The following is a 23,358-nucleotide window of genomic DNA, read 5'->3' on the forward strand; positions in this document are numbered from 1 at the left end:
ACTGCCCCCAGTGAATTAGCTCCTCTCGGATGACTTAGAACGCCACTCCTTCAAGTTTGTCACGGAGAAATACCACGGCAAGTAGGATTGACGGAGAAAGGTAAGACATTCTCTCTATAACTTTTAAGCTCAAAATGGCGTGGAACCAAAGTGTATAACATTGTGGCTTCATCCTCTATTTATAAGGGGAGAAAAACCCTAAAGATTTGTGTCAAAATTCCAAAGATACCCCAAATCATGCTTAATTCATTTAAGGATCGGGCAGAGCTGGCAGTGGTGCTGCTGGGCAGCTGGCAATGGTCCAGTCTGGATGGTTGACTGAGCACCCGACAGACAGCACTGATTCAGGAGGATTTCTCGGTCATGGTCAGAGATCCCGTGAAAATAGGTACAGCTGGCTCCAAAAATATATTCTTTCATTTTGTTCGCTCTCGAAATGTCAATCCAACTCGGCATTTTTATTCTGCTCAACAATCTCCTTATGCCACGACATTTTCCTTTTTCTTTTCTTTGCTCTCAAATCCTGCACATGATTAAGCAAACACCTTCCCCATAAGGTAGCACTGATGAAAAGTTAAAATGTTACGGCAAACCTAATTCCACCACATGTAACTATATGCTCCTAAATGCATCTATGTGGTTCTAAATGAGCTCTTAGACATTCAATAACTTAAGTGAAAAGGTCCCAAAATGTGACCTTTTTACAGAGTTATCAGGGTCCATCTTTAAAGTCAATAGCCAACATCTGAAGGCTTATCAAGGAGTCCCACCCATGTGTGACAAATATGCACTCCTCTTGCATGATGTCGAAATTGGCCAAACATCTTGAAGACACCGTTACATTTTGGATTTACTCTTGTGCATAAAAAATGTTTATTTTATTAGTGTTTTTATTCAGTTTCCTTTTATTTACTATTTTATTTTTCTTTGCAAGGTTAGGGTCCATCCAAATTTCAACCATACCAGCATCAGATTCTGAACACTCCAGCCCCACACAATTTTAAAAGTGCACACGTCGCACGACTGCCACACCACCACAAGCATGAAGTTAAGGTACCTTGCATTGCATTGAATTTCATATCATGTAGTTTAGATTTTCCTTAGTTTTTATTTAGCATTGAGGACAATGCTTCTCTCAAGTTTGAGGGAGGTAGGGTTCTTAAATCATTGCATGATAGTATTAGTAGAATGAATATACCATGACATTAGTAAGTGGTTAAATTGGTTTTCTGGAATAAATTAAGGATGCCCGATGATGATGAATTCTTGATGGCTATGATTGAATGTACGTGACTGTTGAGGATGATAGAACCAACTCTAGGACTTGCTTATTTGAAACCTTTGAATACACGATTGTATGTTTTTCATGCTTAAGGAACTTAGAATTTTTTTATAAGAGAACTCTTGCATGTCTTGGCATAAACGATGAAAACCCCACTTTGTAAAAAAAATGAAGTTGTGAATAAATGTTTCGTCATATTTGTAGAGGAACACTCCACTACGCCATGGCATTTCCTGGAAACTACAAATAAATAAATGGCGGTTATGGTATATGAGTGAATGAAAGTAGTCACGAGATGACTCTACCTGACTAGCTCAGGGGTAGAAGGTATGTTCCCTTTCACCTAGAGTGTGGGATGGTAGGTGTGATGAGTTGACTCCCCTCGTAGCAGTGTTAAAAAAAGAAAAAAAACAAAAAGGAAAAGAAAACAATACATGAGTAAAAATTGTAAATGTCATGGCAAAACAAGAAAACTTGCGTAGAAGATTTTTAGGTTTTTTAAGCATGGACTGGATACATACACCCACACAAAGAATATTGCCTAGATGACAATACTTGATTTCTCAAACTAGTCTAGCATGTTGAAGCCAAATGTTCTGAGGACTGAAATTCTATCCCATATAACTATTCTGCTTATGAACTTGCCATGGTAGTTTGATTTTGCTTAATACTATCCATTGCTTGAGGATAAGCAATAGCTTAAGTTTGGGGGTGTGATAACTCCGTAAAAAGGTCATATTTGGGACCTTTTCACTTAAGTTATTGAATGTCTAAAAGCTCATATAGGATCATATAGATGCATTTAGGAGCATATAGTTGCATGTGGTGGAATTTTGTTTGCCGAGGCATTTTTATTTTGTAATCAGTGCTGCTTTAAGGGGAAGGTGTTTTGTTTGATGATGTCCAGGATTTGGGAGCAAGGATAAGTAAAAGGTAATTACCATGACATGATGTGACTACTGAGCAAACTTTGATTGCCGCAACAACTAGGATGGCATTTCTGGGCAGAAAGAGTCAAAGAAGATATTTTTAGTAAGAGTCAGATGTCATTGACCATGCGTGATTTATGCAATTAGCTATAAAGAAGGGGCTCATTACCATCTATGCACCATCTTTTACATAAAATGAATGAACTTTAGGGTACTAGGGTAATTTTATCACAAAACCCTAGGTTCATTCTCTCCATATAAATAAAAGATGAGGCCACAATGAAAGGAGGAGACTTAGAGACTTTTACACAGCCGCCAAGAGCCTAAAAATTCAGAGAAAAAGATCTTTCCTTTTTCTGTCAGTCATTTTTACCGTGGCATTCCTCCGTTGACAAGCTAGAGGGAGTGGCGAACTAGGCGTCCGAGAGGAGCTAGATCGCTGGGACAGTTCGTGGTGGCCGAGGGAAGCTCCGGCAGTGCACATCGAAGGCTTTTCCTCATTCCCTTTGCTCTTTGTTTTCATATTTTATCTTTTGGGTTGTAAGGAACGAATTAACTTGCTTTGTGCTTGCTTATTTCGAACCCCACCATGAACTAATCCTATTTGGTGGGAGTTTATTTTGGATATTTAAGTTTTGCTTTAATGAATGGTTATTTTTCTATGTTATATTTTATTTTGTTTATGAAGCTTAGTGCCTTAAGGTTGTAGGAGCTATGAGAGTAGCCGTTCCTTAGGAGATTACTTAGTGTTCGAGAGAATGTCTAGGTAGCACATCCTTAGTGTTCGAGAAAACTAGGGAGGAACCACATAAGGTAGGGGTTCTAGATAATAACTAGGCCTAATCCACCCTAGAGATAAGGCTAAAATTTCATTCGACTAAAAGGAGTTGTGTACGAGTGACATGTTAGATGTTAATGCTGCCGCAAAAAGGTATTGCCGAGACATATCATGTTATCTGGACCAATAGGATCCCTGCAGTAGCTAACGCCAATCGGTTTTGCCGAGGCATCTTCAATCTGTCGAGTCTCTTACTAGTGATAACATAGGGCACCCTTAGTAAACTCTATCGTGCAGAGAAGGCATAGAAGTAATACCATTATGAGAAGTAGACTTAAATTTCCTAAGTAACTCCTATCATTCATTCCCATAGTAGCTTGTCATGTGAGGAGTCTAAAGTCTTTATAAGGAAATCCAGTATTTACAGTTTATTTTGCCTTTAGATTTTTATTTGTTTGCACTCAACACAATTCAATTTGCCATAACATCTTAATTTGCTACCATATAACCATCAGACAATTTCAACAACATCCATTCATTTTGCCACAACATTTTCATTTGCAAATAACATCACTAACTTTACTAAGGTGACATAGTAAAGTGCTTTGACCGAACTTATCAAATTCCTCCAAACCCTGTGGATACGATACTCACTTATCATTGTATTACTTGTTCAATTCTGTATACTTGCACATATTTTCGCACCCATATATAGTACTCACAAATAGCGGACACATAACAAATATGTTGAAAAATCTGTAACGTTCCTGTGAGGTGAAAGAAGTCAAGGCAACCAGCTCGACATGTATTTTTTGTCGTGGCAATCAACATGAGAGTGAATGCCATAACAATCACGAGTCTATCAATTTTGTGGGCAATTTCAATCGAAACAACAACAATTACCCCTATTCTAACACCTATAACCCAAGATGGCGCTAGCATCCTAATTTTTCATGGGGTAATCCAGCGGCTCACAACAACCATTCATGCAACTTAAATATAACACAACAAAATATTTTCAAACCTTCAGATTGTCAACATCAACAAATGTCATGGAAAAATATTAACAAAGGTTCAACATTTTTCTAAAAATGCTAACTCTCTTGAAGCTTCTCTACAAGATTTTATGGCTTCGACAAAAGATTTCATGGCTTCAACAAAGGCCTTGCTTCACGAACATTCATCAACAATTAAAAGTCATGGCACACTTTTACAAAGCCAATCATTTTTATTACGAAGCCATAGTTCATCTTTGAGAGCGTTGGAGAACCAAGTGGGTCAAATTGCCACAACACTAAATTCTCGCCCACAAGGAAGCCTCCCTAGTGATACTGAGGTCACTAATCCTCACAGAAAGGAGCAATGTAGTGCACTTACACTAAGGAGTGGTACCCACTTAATCAAGAAGACAAGTTTGGGGGGAAGAAGCAAGAAATTTCTCGCCACAACATTGTACAAGAAGAATCTGAAGATCTAGATGAACTTGTTGTTCAAGAGGAATTACCTATGGAGAAGAACAAAGATTAGGGTTCAACCAATCATCCCATTAATGAAGGAAAAACTAATGCCAAAACAAAATTTTCATCCCCACCACCATTCGCTCAACGATTGAAGAAACATAATGATGAGATCTAATTCAAAAAGTTATTGATGTTCTTGATAAGCTATATATCAATGTCCCACTGCTCAAGTTCATTGATCAGATGCCTACTTACGCCAAATTTCTAAAGGATATCATCACAAAGAAGAGAAAAATGGAAATACTATAAAATGTTTCAACGGCGAAAGAATATTATTCTGCACTGAGTAAACTTCTGCCGAAGAAAAAATATCCTGACAGCTTTGTTATTCATTGTTCCATTGGTGAAAACTATGTTAGAAGAGCCTTATGTGACTTGGGGTCAAGTGTAAATATAACGCCCAAGTCTATATTTTTGAAGCTTGGAATAGGTGATGCTCGAACAATAGAAGATGTCATATTCAAGGTGGACAAGTTCGTGTTTCCAGCAAACTTTCTTATTCTAGACTTTGATGCCAACAACAATGCACCTATTACTCTTGGGCGCCCCCCTTCTTGGCCACTGGACGCATCTTAATAGATTGTGAGAAGAGAAAGTTCATGATGAGGGCACCGATCAACGTGTCACAATTAATGTCTTCAACACTCTTAAATATATTGATGATTCTGAAAATGCCAATGAATTGAAGATACAAATTCAATGAAGGAAACTGGAGCTGGAATTTTTGGCAATGACAAATTTTTACACCTAGAGGAGCATGAAAATTTTAGCCATGGTGATTTTTCCAGATGGAAGAATACAAAAAAATTTGCCACGAATAGTTTCTTCTAGACTAAGGATGATGAGAGACTTACTGAAGATGAAACATATGCGGAGTCTGAGGAATATTCATTGGAGGTAGAACAATCTAGCTTGCTTCAAGCTAGACCAGGTATGAAATTCAAACCCCTTGACTTTAATGAATTTCTTCCTTCAAAACCATCACTGCAGCATGCACTTGTCTTGGAACTTAAACCTTTGCCATCACATTTGAAATATGCTTATTTAGGCAGTGATGATACTTTGCTGGTTATAATATCTGCTAGTCTTACCCTCGAATAAGAATGTAGTTTTTTTGAATGTTTTTCACAGAATAAAAAAGCTCTAAGGTGGACCATGGCAGACTTGAAGAGAATCAACCCTACAATATGTATGCATAATATCCAGTTAGATGATTGCCATGGCAATTCTGTGAAACTCCAAAAGAGACTCAACCCTAAAATAAAAAAAAGTTATGATAAAAAAATCATCAAATGGCTCGATACTGGTGTGATCTATCCCATATCCGATAGTTCATGGGTCAGCTCAATATAATGCGTGTCGAATAAAGGTGGCATGACCGTGGTAAAAAATGAGGAAGATGAGGTATTGACAACGTGGATCATCATGGGTTGGAGGATTTGCATAGACAACTGAAAGCTCAATAAGGCCACGAAGAATGACCATTTCTCATCCCCTTCATCGATCAAATGCTTGATTATATGGTGGGCAAGGCATTTTATTATTTTCTCGACGGATATTCTGGGTACAACCATATTGCTATAGCACCTAAAGATCAGGAAAAACCCACCTTCACGTGTCCATATACACATATGCCTTTAGAAGGATGCCGTTCGGATTATGTAATACCCCAATAACTTTTCAGAGGTGTATGATAACCATTTCTTTTAGATATGGTGGAAGACTTTTTGGAAATCTTCATGGATGATTTTTTCATCTTGGGCGATGATTTTGACAAATGCCTCGGCAAATTATCTAAAGTGCTGAAGAGATGAGAGGAGACCAACCTTGTGCTCAATTGGGAGAAGTGTCACTTTATGGTGACAGAAGGAATTGTGTTGGGCTATAAAGTTTCTCATCGCAGGATCGAGGTTGATAAGGCTAAGGTGGAAGTGATTGCGAAATTGCCTTCATCCACCACTGTGAAAGGTATAAGGAGTTTCCTGGGACATGTGGGATTCTATAGGCGATTCATCAAAGATTTTTCAAAGTCTCTATGTCTTTTGCTACAACAAAATCAGTTGTTCGTGTTCAATGATGAGTGTTTCAACGCATTCAAGGATCTAAAGAGAAAACTTACTATGGAGCCAATAGTTATTACACCTGATTGGAATGCCCCATACAAGCTGATGTGTGACGCTAATGACTACGCAGTGGGGGAGATGCTTGGGAAAAGGTAAGGTAAAATATTTCATGTGATCTATTATGATAGTCGTACCCTAAATGATGCACAACTTAACTATACCACCACTAAAAAAGAATTACTTATAGTGATATTCACTTTTGATAAGTTTAGGGTATACTTTATAGGCACTAAAGGTCACTGTGCATATCGAACATTCGACCATTAAATACTTAATGAATAAAAATGATGCAAAACCTAGGCTTATTAGATGGATACTCTTGTTGTAAGAATTCAATCTATATGTTAAAGATAGAAAGGGTACCGAGAACTAAGTAGCAAATCACTTGTCTAGGTTAAAGAACAAAAAAAATTGTCATGACATGATTGAAATTAAGGAGGAATTCCCATACGATAAAATATTAATTACCATGACAGCGCATTGGTATACTGATATAGTTAATTTTCTTGTTAGTATTATGCCTCCAGATTTATCTTGACAGGGTAGAAAAAAAGTTTAAGCATGACGTGCATCACTATTGTTGGGACGAGCATATCCTATTCAAGCAATGTGCCGACCAAATAATCCGGAGGTGTGTCCCCGAAGAAGAACACAAGGAGATCCTATTTCATTGCCATACATACCAATGTGGAGGGAACTTTGGTGGGACTATGACTGCTGCAAAGGTCCTATAATTTGACTTTATTGGCCCACCTTGTTCAAGGATGTGCATGACTTCTGCATGGCATGTGATCGCTGTTAACGCATTGGGAACATATCGAAAAGAAATGAGATGCCATGGTAAAATATTTTTGAAGTAGAACTCTTTGATGTATGGGGGATAGACTTTATGAGACCATTCTCATCATCATTTAGTGATATGTACATACTTTTGGTTGTTGACTACGTGTTTAAATGGGTTGAGGCCGTAGAAACTCTGAAGAATGACTCCAATACCATGCTAAAATATTTGCTCGAAAACATCTTTTAACGTTTTAGAGCACTAAGGGCGATCATTAGTGATGAAAGAACCCATTTTGATAACAAATTAATTGCCAACGCACTACAAAAATACAAGGTGCGCCATAAGATTGCCATGACATACCACCCCCAAACCAATAGACAAGCTGAGGTCTCCAACCGTGAGATCAAGCAAATACTTGAAAAAGTTATAAACCCAAGGATAAAAGATTGGTCACTAAAGGTCGATGAGGTACTGTGGGCTTACCGCACAGCTTTCAAGACGCTACTAAGGATGTCCCCATTCAAGTTGATTTATGGCAAAGCATGTCAATTACCCTAGGAACTGGAACACGACTTTTTGGGACGTTAAGAAACTCAACATGGATGCACATTTTGCTGAAAAAAGAGGTTGCTAGAACTAAACGAGATGTATGAGTTTAGATCTTAGGCTTATGAGAATGCCCATCTCTACAAGGAAAAAACAAAGATGTGGCATGACAGAAAAAGTTTTCCATGGCAATTTTTCCGGGCCAACAAGTACTGCTCTACAACTCTAGACTGAAGCTGTTTCCAGGCAAGCTGAAGTCAAGATGGTCAGTTCCTTTCTTAGTGCATCAAGTGCATGTCCATGGCACAGTAGAAATCAAGAACTTAGAAGATGGGATTATTTTTAAAGTTAATGGCTAAAGGCTGAAGGCCTACAATGGAGCACCCATCGTGCGTGACAAATCGACACTGCTGCTTCATGATGCCTAAGAGTTTGCCCCCTATGCCTTGAAATTTTTTACCGCGGTAAATTATTTTTGCATTCTATGCATAAATAAATAAATTTAATTTGCATGAGTTTTTTTTTTTTACATTTATTACCCTTACTTTATTTTGTCTTTTAGCTTTCTTTTGGACAGGTGGCAACCCAGAATGATGAGCACCACATCCCAATATCTTCAGAGCACACTCCGGTGTTTGAACTAGAGTTGTCCAACAAAGAGGAAGAGATCCGGCCTGAAGATGTTGTTGACCCAGTTGCTGAGAACACTGCCCCCGAGCCTGCTACCAAGCAAAGCCGACCCACCACAGTGAGGTACCTCCACCTCCTTTGTATTTGCATTTCATTTCGTTTAGTTTCATTTGACTTAGTTTTCATTCATTGAGGACAATGCGTCCCTCAAATTTGGAGGAGGTATTGTGTTCATACTTAGTCATTTGCATTTATAATGTTTAGTGGAATTTGTTTTTGTTATGACATGAGTTAAGATCATGTTAGTTACTTGGAATAAGTTTATAATAGTCGACGATGATAAATTTTGTTTTACCATGGCTAGAAATTACTGTACATGACTATTGAGGAGGATATAACTAACCCTAGGACTTAATTCTTTGTGACTATTTGAACACAATTGTATGTTTTCTATGCTTGAGGAACTTAGAAAATTTTTATAAAAGAACTTTTGCACGTCGTGGCATAAAATTATGGTAATGAACTTCACTGCTATATCATGCATTAAAAGGCTAAGTTAAACTCCTTAACATTGTGAATTGTTTTGAATTACTAATAAATGCCTTGACATAGCTGTAGAGGGGCACTCCTCTGTGTGATGGTAATACCTGGAAACCCCCTTGAATAAATGGCAGCCTTAACATATGAGTGAATGAAAGTAGTCATGGGATGACTCTGTCTGACTAGCTCAGAGATTGAAGGTATGCTCCCATTCTTCTAGAGTGTGAGATGGTAGTTGTGATAGGCTGACTCCCCTTGTGCAGTGTAAAAAAATTGAAAAATTAAAAAGTTTAAATATTGAATAAATAGGAGTAAATTTTGTGATTAATGAATAATTTTATGCCTTGGCAAAACAAAAGAACTTACTTAGGGACTTTCTAATTTTGTCAAGCATAGACTAGATACAATAACACATTCACACTTACAAATGATCTTGGCCTAGGGAAAGGTACTTGACTTCTCAATTAGTCTAGTATGTTGAAGCTAAACTTTTTTTCTGAGGATGAAATTTTAGACCACTTGAATGTCCTGATTTATACTTCGCTGTAGCATTTTATTTTTCTGTTCCTCATTATCCATTGCTTGAGGACAAACAATAGCTTAAGTTTGGGGGTGTGATAACTCCGTAAAAAGACTATATTTTGGGTTTTTTGAATTAAGTTATTGATTGTCTAAAATTTATTGTCATAAGCATTTTAGATGCATATAGTTGCATTTAGGGCATTTCATTGACGGTTGTGAAAAGTTGTCGCAATTAGTTTTTCTTTATAAATCTGATGATGCTGATGAGAAGGGTTGTGTGTTGGTTGTGATTGTGTAGGTGATGAGAAATGACCGATGAGAGAATTATTGTAACACCCCCAACCCGTATCCAACCCGGATACGAGTCAGAGATATTACATTGACTTTTAAAACACAACTCATTACAAATAATAGCAAAATATTTGAACTTATATTATGAAAAATACAATAATATAAATATGGTAATATAAGTTTACCAAAATATTCAGAGAATACACAACTTAACTCTTTAGCTACATGCAAACATCCATTTTCATAACAAAATGACCTACTGATTAAGTTGCTTCTGATCTGATAGTTGCAGGAGTAATGTTGTCCAGCTGCTTAACCTCGGTCGTCTACTTTATCGGATCCAACGTGTGAAACACTCACACGCTAAGTCATCGACTTAGTGAGGTAATATAATAATAATATCGATAAATATAAAGTAATTGCCAAAATAAGATGGGTTGCAATGATAAGATGTATGTAAACAATGCAATAATCAGAACCATGTTTCTCACACATATACTTATCAAATTCACATTCATAAGTTCACCTTAGTAAGTTCATTAGCCCATGGTACCATACAGAGAACCTAAGGTATGTGAGTATTGTGAGGTTGTGCACTATGCTGTCACCACAGCTCATATAATTGCACCTAAGTGCCACATAGAATTGCATCGAAGTGCCGCGTAGAATTGCACCGTAGTGCCATATAATAATGTCCATAAGGACCATATATCATTCCTTAAGAATCATATACATATGCCAATGATCAAGTATGTGTCTCACCAGACCTCACACATGTTCCAAAGAATACATATATGTCCCAAAGGACCACATATCATTCCTTAAGAATCATATACATATGCCAAGGATCAAGTATGTGTCTCACCAGACCTCACACATGTTCCAAATAATACATATATGTCCCGAATGACAACATAGACCCTCTGCCCTTGGCATGCCAACTATACCTATAGTTCTCATTTACATAACATGGGCTTTCACAATTTATCTTATTTGTATCACGTAGACATATTATTTTCATACCTTCATCACATAACTCATATAATTTTTTCTTGCATATTCATGTCCCATAATGCATATGGTATGGATTCATGTCATATATCATAATATGAAATACTATCATGTATCAAAATATTGAATCTAGACTTATCACAATTCTAGAACTGAATAAAATACATATTCATGCTATGCATATGCACTCACCTAGATTTCTTTGTCTTTTCCTCGATTGATTCTACTTGTTGATGGTTCAGGAACTCATTTAGGCTCGATATCTACATAATAATTCATTGATACTTATCAGTATACTAATTAATATATTCTAAACTATCATTTCTTAGGCTAAAAGAAAAGCCATTTTCATCTTTTAATGGAGGTATGCATTGATGCACTACACCATGCATCGATGCATAAATCCTATTCGATGTTTGTATTTAATGGGGATGCATCGATGCACTCCTTTTGCATCGATGCATAAATCCTATTCGATGTTTTCTTTTTAAATTAATGCATCGATGCACTGCATGTGCATCGATGCACCTTAAACAATTTCTGGGATTTATCATCAATGCATCGGTGCACAATGAATGTGCATCGATGCACATTACCCAGAATTGTCATTTTAGCACGAAAATCTCTTCTTAGTCTACTTAACACTTTATATTTCCCCTCTTTATATATCCTTAACTTGCATACTCTTACTTAAACTAATTATTATCCATTCCATACTTTTGAAACTTAAAAATCCAATTCTCCATGTAGAATTTAAGAATCTAACCCAAATTCCAACATGTTCTAATTTGAATTCTAACACCTCATACTTCTTAGTTAGCTTTATGACAAGTCAAATTCCACTTCTAATTCTTATTAGGAACTCTAATCCAAGATTTCACTTTTCTACTTTCTTTTTTTGATTCTTTATATTCTCCTCATCTTATGGTTTTAAGATAATCTAAGCTTTCCTTAAGCTTAGTTATCAACTAAGGATCAATAAGAAACCTTAAATTCATCAAGAATTTAATCAACAAGAAAACTCACATTTAGCTTGGTCTCTCGATGGAGAAGAAGAAGAGAAATCTGGAAACTTTTGTTCTCTTCATTTGCCTTCCACGTGGATTTAAATATCCTCATCTAATATTTAATTATTTCCCCTATTAAAAGACTCCTTTACCCCTTTAGTTCCTCCTTCTTTGTTAATTGATCCTACACAAAACATTCCCATTAAATCTTTCAACTATTCAACTTATCTACTTTGGTCACTGAATTTTATAATTTCACAATTTGATCACTAACCCGGTATGGAGGATATTACAAATCCCCATCCCTTAAAAAAAATTCGTCATTGAATTTTCATTGTACGAACAGATGGGGATATTGAAGACGCATATCTTCTTCACGTTCCCACGTAGCTTCTTCTACTTTGTGATTTCTCCAAAGAACCTTGGCCAACGGAACTATCTTACTTCTTAACTGTTTGACTTCAAAAGCCAATATTCTCACTGGTTCTTCTTTATATGTCAGATCCGATTGGACTTCTACTTGTTCTGGTGCAATGATGTGAGAGGGATCAGACCTATATCTTCATAACATGGACATATGGAAGACGTTATGGATCTTCTCCATTTTCGGTGGCAAGGATAACTGATATGCCACGGGTCCTATTCTCTTAACAACTTCATATGGCCCAATTCCTTTACTAACTTACTTGTAATATAAGAATAATTAGAACCCGGATCAATCAGTACCAATACTAATTTATCGTACAGCTGAAAAGTACATGCTATAATATCAGGGTCATCACGGTCTTCACTTGTCTTTAGATGGTACACCCGTGCGGTTGACCGAACTTCAGGTTGAGCAGAGAATTCAGACAGGTTCCTTCCTCTACCTCTTTCTCGTCCTCTTTGTGAGGAAGAACCAACTCTTTCAGATGGTGCAGGCTCACCAACCATCAATGGACAATCCCGGATAAAATGTCCGGCATCTCCGCATCGAAAACAAGTCCCAGCAGCCATCCGACAAGCCCCAGAATGGTTTTTCCCACAGTGCTGACACTGTCTCGCTTGACTCGGAGTAGATCTCCCAACACCAGATCCCACTGACTGCGTCTGTCTAGGTCTTGCCTGACTTGCTCCCCTAGCAGACGATGCAAATGATTCCGATCTAGCTTGTGATCGAAATCCTGAGTCTCTTCCCCTTTTTGATGGTGCTGAGCTAGAAGAAGCACCCGTTCTCTTTGATTTCTGAACTCTAAAATCCCTAAATCTCTCATTCTGAGCTCTTTCAAGAGCCTTGGCACGATTGACCACCTCTTGGAACGAGGACAAATTCAATACTATCAGCATCTCTTTCAATCTAGGGAGCAAACCCTCCACAAACCATTCACAAGCCTCTTTTTCAGTAGGCACAAGCTCAGATGCAAACCTACTCAACTTGTTGAACTCACATTCATACTCATATACAGAGCGGTTTATCTGTTTCAAATTTAAAAACTCTTGCTTCATCTATCGAATAAATTGATCTCTAATGTACTTGTTTTTAAATTCATCTAAGAATAAAGACCAAGTCAATTGCTCACTGGGCATCCTCATGGTGACGTTCGTCCACCATATTCTTGCCTGACCCCTCAACAACGAGACAGCCCCATCTAACTTCTCCACTTCAGAACAGTGGAGACCATCCAACATGATCTTTAAATCATTTAACCAAAGATCTGCCGCAACCGGACCTTCTTCGGTTTCTCCCTTAAATTCGGGAGCTCCTAAACCTCTCAACTCTTTTGTTACATTCATCCTTTGAGTTGGTGGAGCAGGAGGTTGAAGACGCGTTAGAATAGCGTCTAACGTTCTGAAGAACATATCTTGATCTTGCACAAGCACTCCTTGAAATGCTTGTTCTTTATCTTGCCTGGCCAGGGCAGGTGAATTACTACTTTCAGCAGGCCTATCTTCTCCCGCTTCACTTCGAGAGCTATTATGTACAGAAATCTAATAAGAATAAACACATTGTTCTATTAGCAAAATAGTATACTCATACTATACCAGATCAGAAGTTCTCACTATTTGTTGGCATGTATTCAATTTAAAGACTCTATAGACTCTGGTTTATGCCTAGAATCGGCTAAACCATAGCTCTCATAACATTAAATGTAACACCCCCAACCCATATCCAACCTGGATACGAGTCAGAGATATTACATTGACTTTTAAAAACAACTCATTACAAATAATAGAAAAATATTTGAACTTATATTACGAAAAATACAATAATATACATATGGTAATATAAGTTTACCAAAATATTCAGAGCATACACAACTTAACTCTTTAGTTACATGCCAACATCCATTTTCATAACAAAATGACCTATTGATTAAGTTGCTTCTGATCTGATAGTTGCAGGAGTAATGTTGTCCAGCTGCTTAACCTCGATCGTCTACTTTATCGGATCCTACGTGTGAAACACTCACACGCTAAGTCATCGACTTAGTGAGGCAATATAATAATAATATCGATAAATATAAAGTAATTTCCAAAATAAGATGGGTTGCAATGATAAGATGTATGTAAACAATGCAATAACCAGAACCATGTTTCTTACACATATACTTATCAAATTCACATTCATAAGTTTGCCTTAGTAAGTTCATTAGCCCATGGTACCATACAGAGAACCTAAGGTATGTGAGTATTGTGAGGTTGTGCACTATACTGTCACCACAGCTCATATAATTGCACCGGAGTGCCGCGTAGAATTGCACCGTAGTGCCATATAATAATGTCCATAAGGACCACATATCATTCCTTAATAATCATATACATATGCCAAGGATCAAGTATGTATCTCACCAGACCTCACACATGTTCCAAAGAATACATATATGTCCCGAAGGACCACATATCATTCCTTAAGAATCATATACATATGCCAAGGATCAAGTATGTGTCTCACCAGACCTCACACATGTTCCAAAGAATACATATATGTCCCGATAGACCACATAGACCCTCTACCCTTGGCATGCCAACTATACCTATAGTTCTCATTTACATAACATGGGCTTTCACAATTTATCTTATTTGTATCACGTAGACATATTATTTCCATACCTTTATCACATAACTCATATAATTTTTTCTTGCATATTCATGTGCATCGATGCACATTGCCCAGAATTGTCATTTTAGCACGAAAATCTCTTCGTAGTCTACTTAACACTTTATATTTCCCCTCTTTATATATCCTTAACTTGCATACTCTTACTTAAACTAATTATTATCCATTCCATACTTTTGAAACTTAAAAATCCAATTCTCCATGTAGAATTTAAGAATCTAACCCAAATTCCAACATGTTCTAATTTGAATTCTAACACCTCATACTTCTTAGTTAGCTTTATGACAAGTCAAATTCCACTTCTAATTCTTATTAGGAACTCTAATCCAAGATTTCACTTTTCTACTTCCTTTATTTGATTCTTCTTATTCTCCTCATCTTATGGTTTTAAGATAATCTAAGCTTTCCTTAAGCTTAGTTATCAACTAAGGATCAATAAGAAACCTTAAATTCATCAAGAATTTAATCAACAAGAAAACTCACCTTTAGCTTGGTCTCTCGATGGAGAAGAAGAAGTGAAGAAGAAGAGAAATCTAGAAACTTTTGTTCTCGTCATTTGCCTTCCACGTGGATTTAAATATCCTCATCTAATATTTAATTATTTCCCCTATTAAAAGGCTCCTTTACCCCTTTAGTTCCTCCTTCTTTGTTAATTGATCCTACACAAAACATTCCCATTAAATCTTTCAACTATTCAATTTATCTACTTTGGTCACTGAATTTTATAATTTCACAATTTGATCACTAACCCGGTATGGAGGATGTTACAATTATTTACCATGACAATTTTAGAGTGAGGGACAAAGGAATTGATGATGGTGACCGTGAGGAATTTTTTGTCGCGAAAAGTTTTTCTTACAAGTCTGGACGCAGTACAAGACAAAGTAACTACGTCTGGCATGATATCACGTTTTGGGAATTAATTTAAGGGCATTTGTGGGAATTTAAAGGGCATAAAAACCTAGAAATTCCTACTATAAATAGGAAATAATGCCCATGATTCCAAAGACACTTTCACCTACCCTAAAGCTTTTGAAAGGCGGCTCAACACCTTCTTCTCCACCATTCTCATCTCTTTATTTATTGGTGTCCTCCATAACCGAGCTTTGCCGGGAGTAGCGGCTAGGCGCTCGAGAGAGGCTAGCCACTAGAGCGGTCTATGGTGGTGGTCTGAAAGTCACATCATCAACCCTTTGTTGGGAGTTTTTCTTCTCCTTGTTCTCCATTTCTTATATTTTAATGGGTTTGTACTTAATGACGATTTGGGATATTTTAGCCACACCATGAACTGATCTATTTGGTGTTGGATTTGTTGGGATGATGTTTTTATTTTGTGTTTAATGGATGATTAAGTATGTTTATGTTTTATGTAGTTTTGTTCACTGTTTTAACTTTATATTACAGCATTGTAAGAGTTTTTGAGAGATTGTCTGTTGTCATGACATAAAATTCTTAGTCTTTGTAAGAGCTATTGTGAGATAGTTATTTTTCTAAGAGTAGATACCTAATATTAGATTTACGTGAACAAGGGAATTAATTCAGGATGGTGAGGTTCTAATCTGCCTTAGAGATAAGGAGAGAGTTTTAAGCGTTTAAAAGGGGTATTATTTTTCTAAGAGTAGATACCTAATATTAGATTTACGTGAACAAGGGAATTAATTCAGGATGGTGAGGTTCTAATCTGCCTTAGAGATAAGGTGAGATACTTAATTGATAGGCTAGGGTCATAGTTTACGCTAAGAGGTATTGTCGTGATAATAGTTTTATCAGGTAGATAGCCTAGGAACACTTCTAGTAAATCCTGTCGGGCAACATAAACATAGCGTACTTAGATTATCCTAGACATAGAATAATCTCTCACCGTAGCAAATCCAACCCAAGCGCTCATTTAGAAGCTTGATTGTGTGAGGCTTTCAGTTTATATTCAGAACTCATATATTTCTTGCCTTAGCAATTTTTTATCATTTACTCTTGCATAAATTTCTTGCAACGACAAAAAATTCCTATTCACTTCACTTCACAAAAATTTCTTGCCATAACATATTTTTCCATCTTGTCATACCATCTATCACAACATATTTTCCCTTGTTTATATTAATAGACTTAGACACCTAGGATTAGTTAGTGACACATTTTCCTAGTTATAGCTTGCTTTAAAGAATTCCCCCAAATCCCTATGGAGACGATACTCACTCAATACTATATAACTTATATCGATTGTGTATACTTGCACAGATTTACGTGCCATATCACAAGCAGACACATTTACACGTAATTAGGACAATTCCTCCTAACAAGTTTATTGCTGGAAACCATGAAGAAGACAACACATGAAAGCAAGACAGAAGGAAGAATTATAAATGTATCATCTCACCGTCATAAATTCTCGTATCGAGAAAGGAATCAAGTCAACAAAATCAATAATCGACCAGGGTAATCCCGTTTACGCATTCAGTTCTTAAATAATATAGTGGAAGCTTTCATTTTTTTATCCTAATTACTTATTTATTTATGAACTTCACAATGTACACAGGTACAACAGCTGGTCTACATATGGTTAGTCAAAGCTTGCCAATGTCTTGCATGCTAACGAACTTGCTAGACTTTTAAAGGTTGTTTCCATGTTCGAGGATGCTTATGATATCAGTAACATTACTTTTAACATATTTTGAAATCTTTATATTCTCTTCCAAAATATTTTGGCTTTGTTTTATGGAACATTTGTTCATTTTTACATCTTTAAGCTTTCTTAATCACTTGCAGACAAAATTGGGATACATTGTGGTTTTCGAATAGAATTTGGTGATTGAATTCAGTATGTTGAATAGTGTTATTTCATCAGCCACCTAGGACTTATGTTCTCACACATGAATGAAATTAGTCCATGCATGCACAAGAATACCAATTACGAAACTGATTGATCATGTACAGATAGTCATGGAAACCATAACATGCTCTGCTACATTTTGATGGTGTATATTCCCTTTCTCACACATGAATGAATTAGTCCATGCATGCACAAGAATGTCAACTATGAAATTGATTGATCATGTAGAGACAGTCAATGCAAACCATAACATGCCGCTATATTTTGATGGTGTATGTTTTTTTTCTTACACATGAATAAATTAGTCCATGCATGCACAAGAATATTAACTATGAAATTGATTGACCATGTAGAGACAATCAATGCAAACCATAACATGCTGCTATATTTTGATGGTGTATGTTCATTTTCTCACACATGAATAAATTAGTCCATGCATGCAAAAGTATGTCAATTATGAAACCGAATGGTCATGTACAGAGTCATGGAAAACCATAACATACTCCTATATCTTGATGGTGTATGTTCTTTTCTCACTCGTGAATGAATTAGTCCATGCATAAAAAAGTATGCCAATTATGAAACCGAATGGTCATGTACAAACAGTCATGGCAAACCAAAATATGCTGCTATATCTTGATGGTGCATGTTCTTTTTCTCATTCCTGAATAAATTATTCCATGCATGCACAAGAATGTCAACTATGAAACTGATTGTTCATGTACAGATAGTCATGGCAAACCATAACACGCTACTATACTTTGATGGTGTATGTTTTTTTTCTCACATGTGAAGAAATTAGTCCATGCATGCACAAGAATGTCAACTATGAAACTGATTGTTCATTTACAGATAATCATGGAAACCATAACATGCTTTGCTATATTTTGATGATGTATGTTCCTTTTATTACATATGAATGAATTAGTCCATGAAGAATGTCAACAATGAAACAGATTGATCATGTACAGAAAGTCATTGTAAACCATAACATGCTGCTGTTATATTTTGATGGTGTATGTATGTTCCTTGGACAGGAAGATGAAGTGGCTATAACTGAAAACTTTCTTCACCTGGGAGCCATTGCGACTAATCTCTTTTGTCATAATAGCCTTATCAGGGGTACTGAATCCCTCAATTTTTGTATATATAATTTCACATATTAAAAACAATCTAGTGAAATCATCATCTCTTTATGCTCAAGCCTCCTTTCATTCCTAATTATTGTTCACTGCATGTTGTTTCCACTTGAACCAAAGGAAAGAAGATGATTATCCTTTATTTTTCCTGGTTGTGATGCAGGTCTTGTTGTTGTTCTAGGTAAACATGTCTTCAAAAATGTAGAGCATGTGTATAGAAATTTATAACTCTATGTTTGGTCTAATAGAATGTTGCTTGTATTGGGTTTAGGGATGGACTGAGGGGGTCAACAGGGCGATTTATTCTTGGAAATTTCAAATTCTCGTATAATTTAAGTATTTTTTATATTTTTTATTGATAATTTGTTTTCGCCCACTGAAATTTTATACACTCGATCCGAATAAAAAATATTTCAAATAAAATTTGAATAATATAATAAAACTCGTCAACTCAATTAACTCATAATTCTCTCACTCAATTCGGTCAATATTAACAAATACTCACCTAGGGTGTGAAATTGTGGTGAATGTTGGGTCTGTAACTTTGGGCTATGAGTCTCTGACCCATTTTTTTAAATGGTTTACAGTGCTGAGTGATGTACAAAGGGTTTAACAAGCCCATTCCTTTTACCGTTTGCTCTAAATGCAGCGGCCTTTTGTCCTTTAAATCCTCTTTTTTTTGCTCCTATACAAAACCCTATCCTTCCTTCTATATAAAGCATAAACCGTAGCCTCTACTCCCTTACCTTGTCATTCCATTTGCTTCGCCTCCTACTTCCTTTCTCTTCAGTATATTTACTATCAAACTCTACCAGGGATGAGACCACCAAGAGGTATCAAATGCCTTCTTCTTTTGTTAAAACTTAAAACTACTTAAACCCATGGTTTATTTTTTAAAAAAATGATTTTAGTGTACGTTAATGTTTCCTTGTGGTTTGATTATGTGCAGGCCGTGGTGGTGGTGGTGGGTTTAGGGGCAGAGGCGATGGAGGTAGAGGGGGAAGAAGAGGAGGCGGCGGCGGTAGAGGCGGCGATAGGGGTGGCAGCGGCATGAAGTCCCGTGGAGGTGGCCGCGGTGGAGGAAGAGGACGCGGTGGAGGAAGAGGAGGGATGAAAGGCGGCAGCAAGGTTGTGGTTGAGCCCCATAGACATGAGGGAGTTTTTGTTGCCAAGGGAAAAGAAGATGCTCTTGTTACTAAGAATATGGTCCCTGGTGAAGCTGTCTACAATGAAAAGAGGATTGCTGTTCAGGTCTTTTTTTTAATCTTTCTAATCATCCACTATGTTATTTAAGTGTTTTAATCATAGTACTAAATTCCGCTTGTGGTGTGGTGGTGTCGTAGTTGTGGATGTTGCAGATGTTTGTCATGATTTATTTCATAAAAACCATTAAGATTTTAAATTGTGTATGTGGTTGTTGTGTTGCTTCTGCAATGAAGGATTGAGGGTCTTCCATGAATTTTCTCTTAACAGAATGAAGACGGGACAAAAATCGAGTACAGGGTTTGGAATCCTTTCCGATCCAAGTTAGCAGCTGCAATTCTTGGTGGTGTTGATAACATATGGATTGTAAGCTTTACATTTCTCTATTAGTGTTTGTTCGAATAATGTACATGATATGTGTATCTGACCCGAGTTTATTTTAATTATTTGTTTGATCAAGAAACCCGGTGCTAAGGTTCTCTACCTTGGAGCTGCTTCCGGTACTACCGTTTCTCATGTATCTGATGTTGTTGGTCCTGTAAGTGTACCATTGAATCTGAATTCTGAATGTCTTTGTATGTTTGTATATGGCCCAGTTGCTTATTGTTTGTTCATTTATATTTTCCAGAACGGAGTGGTTTATGCTGTGGAATTTTCTCATAGAAGCGGTCGAGACTTGGTCAACATGGCAAAGAAGCGAACGAATGTTATACCTATTATCGAAGATGCCAGGCATCCAGCTAAATACAGGATGCTAGTTGGCATGGTTGATGTGATATTTTCTGATGTTGCCCAGCCTGATCAGGTTTGTTTTTCGAGTATTTGTGATTTAGAAAATTGTGGAAAACAATAATGGGGATTGGGTTTACTTGCTATCGATTAATCTAAATCTTTTTATATATGTGCTCCCTGTTTATATCACAACCCTGTTTATGCAAATGATGAACTATACTCGGATTCCCCTTCAAGACTTCATGGGTGATGCAAACTCGAGTTTCTGATGCAATATTAACTCATCAACCTTAGTTTGCAGATTTTTTACAAAAATGTTTTCTTTGTCCTAAGAAATGTGTTTTTCGGGTTTCTTCTTGTATACTCATTATCGATGGAGTTGAACTTATAGATACTTTGCTTTTATACCAGTTTGTGTTTGAAACACACTTATACCGGTCCATATCTCTTCCACCGTGTGTATTTCATTATATTTCTCCGGATTGCTTTTGTTTTAGCTCTACCACCATGCAAATGTAGTCTTCTTTTCCTTAGTCCAATGACGGTTGTCCGGCCTAAACTTTTCTCTCATTTATCTTTTACGGATGAAACTGCCATATGAATCTTCCTTGCTTCTACTTAGTTTCTTAGTTTCTGTTACTTTGCTTGCAGGCAAGGATTCTGGCTTTGAATGCGTCGTATTTCCTGAAAGCTGGTGGTCATTTTGTTATTTCAATCAAGGTTAGTAAAATCTTTGTGACCAAACTTTCAAATGTGTGAAATTTGTTAGATTTTTTGGGGAGTGACCTTGTTAGACTTTATACGAACAAGTACATGGAGCGGATTTTAAGATTGAATTTTGAAAATTTGTTCAGGCAAACTGCATTGACTCGACGGTTCCGGCCGAGGCGGTATTCCAGAGCGAAGTCAAGAAACTGCAACAGGAGCAGTTCAAGCCATTTGAACAAGTCACTCTTGAACCTTTTGAGCGAGACCATGCTTGTGTTGTTGGTGGCTATCGCATGCCTAAGAAACAGAAATCTGCTGCTGCTGCTTAATTTTTGTCTATGCTGGCTTTGGAAGCCTTTGTTTTCATTTTGAGAAATTGTCTTATCTAATTTATTGTAGCTTTTCTCTTCTGCTGTTTTGTTTTGTTCAATTTAGGTTTTCATTGAAACTCAAATGTTAATGATGTTTAACGTTAGGCCACATTTCTTTCGGAACTAATCCCTTTTATTCTCTCTAAATGTTAAAGGAGTTTGAACAATTATATTTGCAGGTAGAATATATATGCATTGTTAATGGTTAAGAGAAACGAGTTTGAACATTTATGTTTGTAGGTAGAAATGTATGCATTGTTAATGGTTTTCATTGAAACAATTGTGTTTGTAGGTAGAATATGCATGCATTGTTAATGGTTAAGAGAAACGAGTTTGAACAGTTATATTTGTAGGTAGAATATGTATGCATTGTTAATGGTTTTCATTGAAACAGTTACGTTTTTAGGTAGAATATGTTTGCATTGTTAATGGTTAAGAGAAACGAGTTTGAACAGTTATGTTTGTAGGTAGAATATGTATGCATTGTTAATGGTTAAGAGAAACGAGTTTGAACAATTATGTTTGTAGGTAGAATATGTATGCATTGTTAATGGTTTTCATTGAAACAATTACGTTTGTAGGTAGAATATGTTTGCATTGTTAATGGTTAAGAGAAACAAGTTTGAACAATTATGTTTGTAAATAGAATATGTATGCATTGTTAATGGTTCTCATTGAAACAATTATGTTTATAGGTAGAATATGTATGCATTGTTAATGGTTAAGAGAAACGAGTTTGAACAGTTATATTTGTAGGTAGAATATGCATGCATTGTTAATGGTTTTCATTGAAACAATTACGTTTGTAGGTAGAATATGTTTGCATTGTTAATGGTTAAGATAAACAAGTTTGAACAATTATGTTTGTAAGTAGAATATGTATGCATTGTTAATGGTTCTCATTGAAACAATTATGTTTATAGGTAGAATGTGTATGCATTGTTAATGGTTTTCATTGAAACAACTATGTTTGTATGTAGAATATGTATGCATTATTAGTGGTTTTCATTGAAACAATTATGTTTATAGGTAGAATATGTATGCATTGTTAGTGGTTTTCATTGAAATAATTATGTTTGGAGGTAGAATATGTATGCACTGTTGATGGTTAAGAGAAATGAGTTTGAACAGTTATGTTTGTAGGTAGAATATGTATCCATTGTTAATGGTTTTCATTGAAACAATTATGTTTGTAGGTAGAATATGTATGCATTGTTGACGGTTAAAAGAAACGAATTTGATCAGTTATATTTGTAGGTAGAATATGTATCCATTGTTAATGGTTTTCATTGAAACAGTTATGTTTGTAGGTAGAATA

General features: G+C 36.4%; 1 protein-coding gene, 1 non-coding gene and 1 pseudogene across 2 annotated transcripts; all 3 read left to right on the forward strand.

Moving 5' to 3' along the window:
• The window catches only part of LOC120185071, a 40,366-nt pseudogene extending 21,112 nt beyond the window's left edge, over window positions 1-19,254 (forward strand).
• Window positions 19,255-19,777: 523 nt separating this feature from the next.
• Window positions 19,778-22,150, forward strand: LOC120185016 (rRNA 2'-O-methyltransferase fibrillarin 1-like). The gene is made up of 7 exons (XM_039189353.1): window positions 19,778-19,859; window positions 19,976-20,277; window positions 20,500-20,595; window positions 20,690-20,767; window positions 20,858-21,034; window positions 21,613-21,681; window positions 21,816-22,150. The coding sequence occupies exons 1-7, from the start codon at window positions 19,844-19,846 to the stop codon at window positions 21,996-21,998; spliced, it is 921 nt and encodes a 306-aa protein (XP_039045284.1). The 5' UTR covers window positions 19,778-19,843; the 3' UTR covers window positions 21,999-22,150.
• LOC120185148 lies at window positions 21,162-21,234 on the forward strand. The gene has a single exon (XR_005522095.1). It is a non-coding gene; the product is annotated as a small nucleolar RNA snoR60 (small nucleolar RNA).
• Window positions 22,151-23,358: the final 1,208 nt, after the last annotated feature.

This window comes from Hibiscus syriacus, unplaced genomic scaffold (genome assembly GCF_006381635.1).
Source record: "Hibiscus syriacus cultivar Baekdansim isolate YM2019G1 unplaced genomic scaffold, ASM638163v2 tig00112988_pilon, whole genome shotgun sequence".
Taxonomy (NCBI): domain Eukaryota; kingdom Viridiplantae; phylum Streptophyta; class Magnoliopsida; order Malvales; family Malvaceae; genus Hibiscus; species Hibiscus syriacus.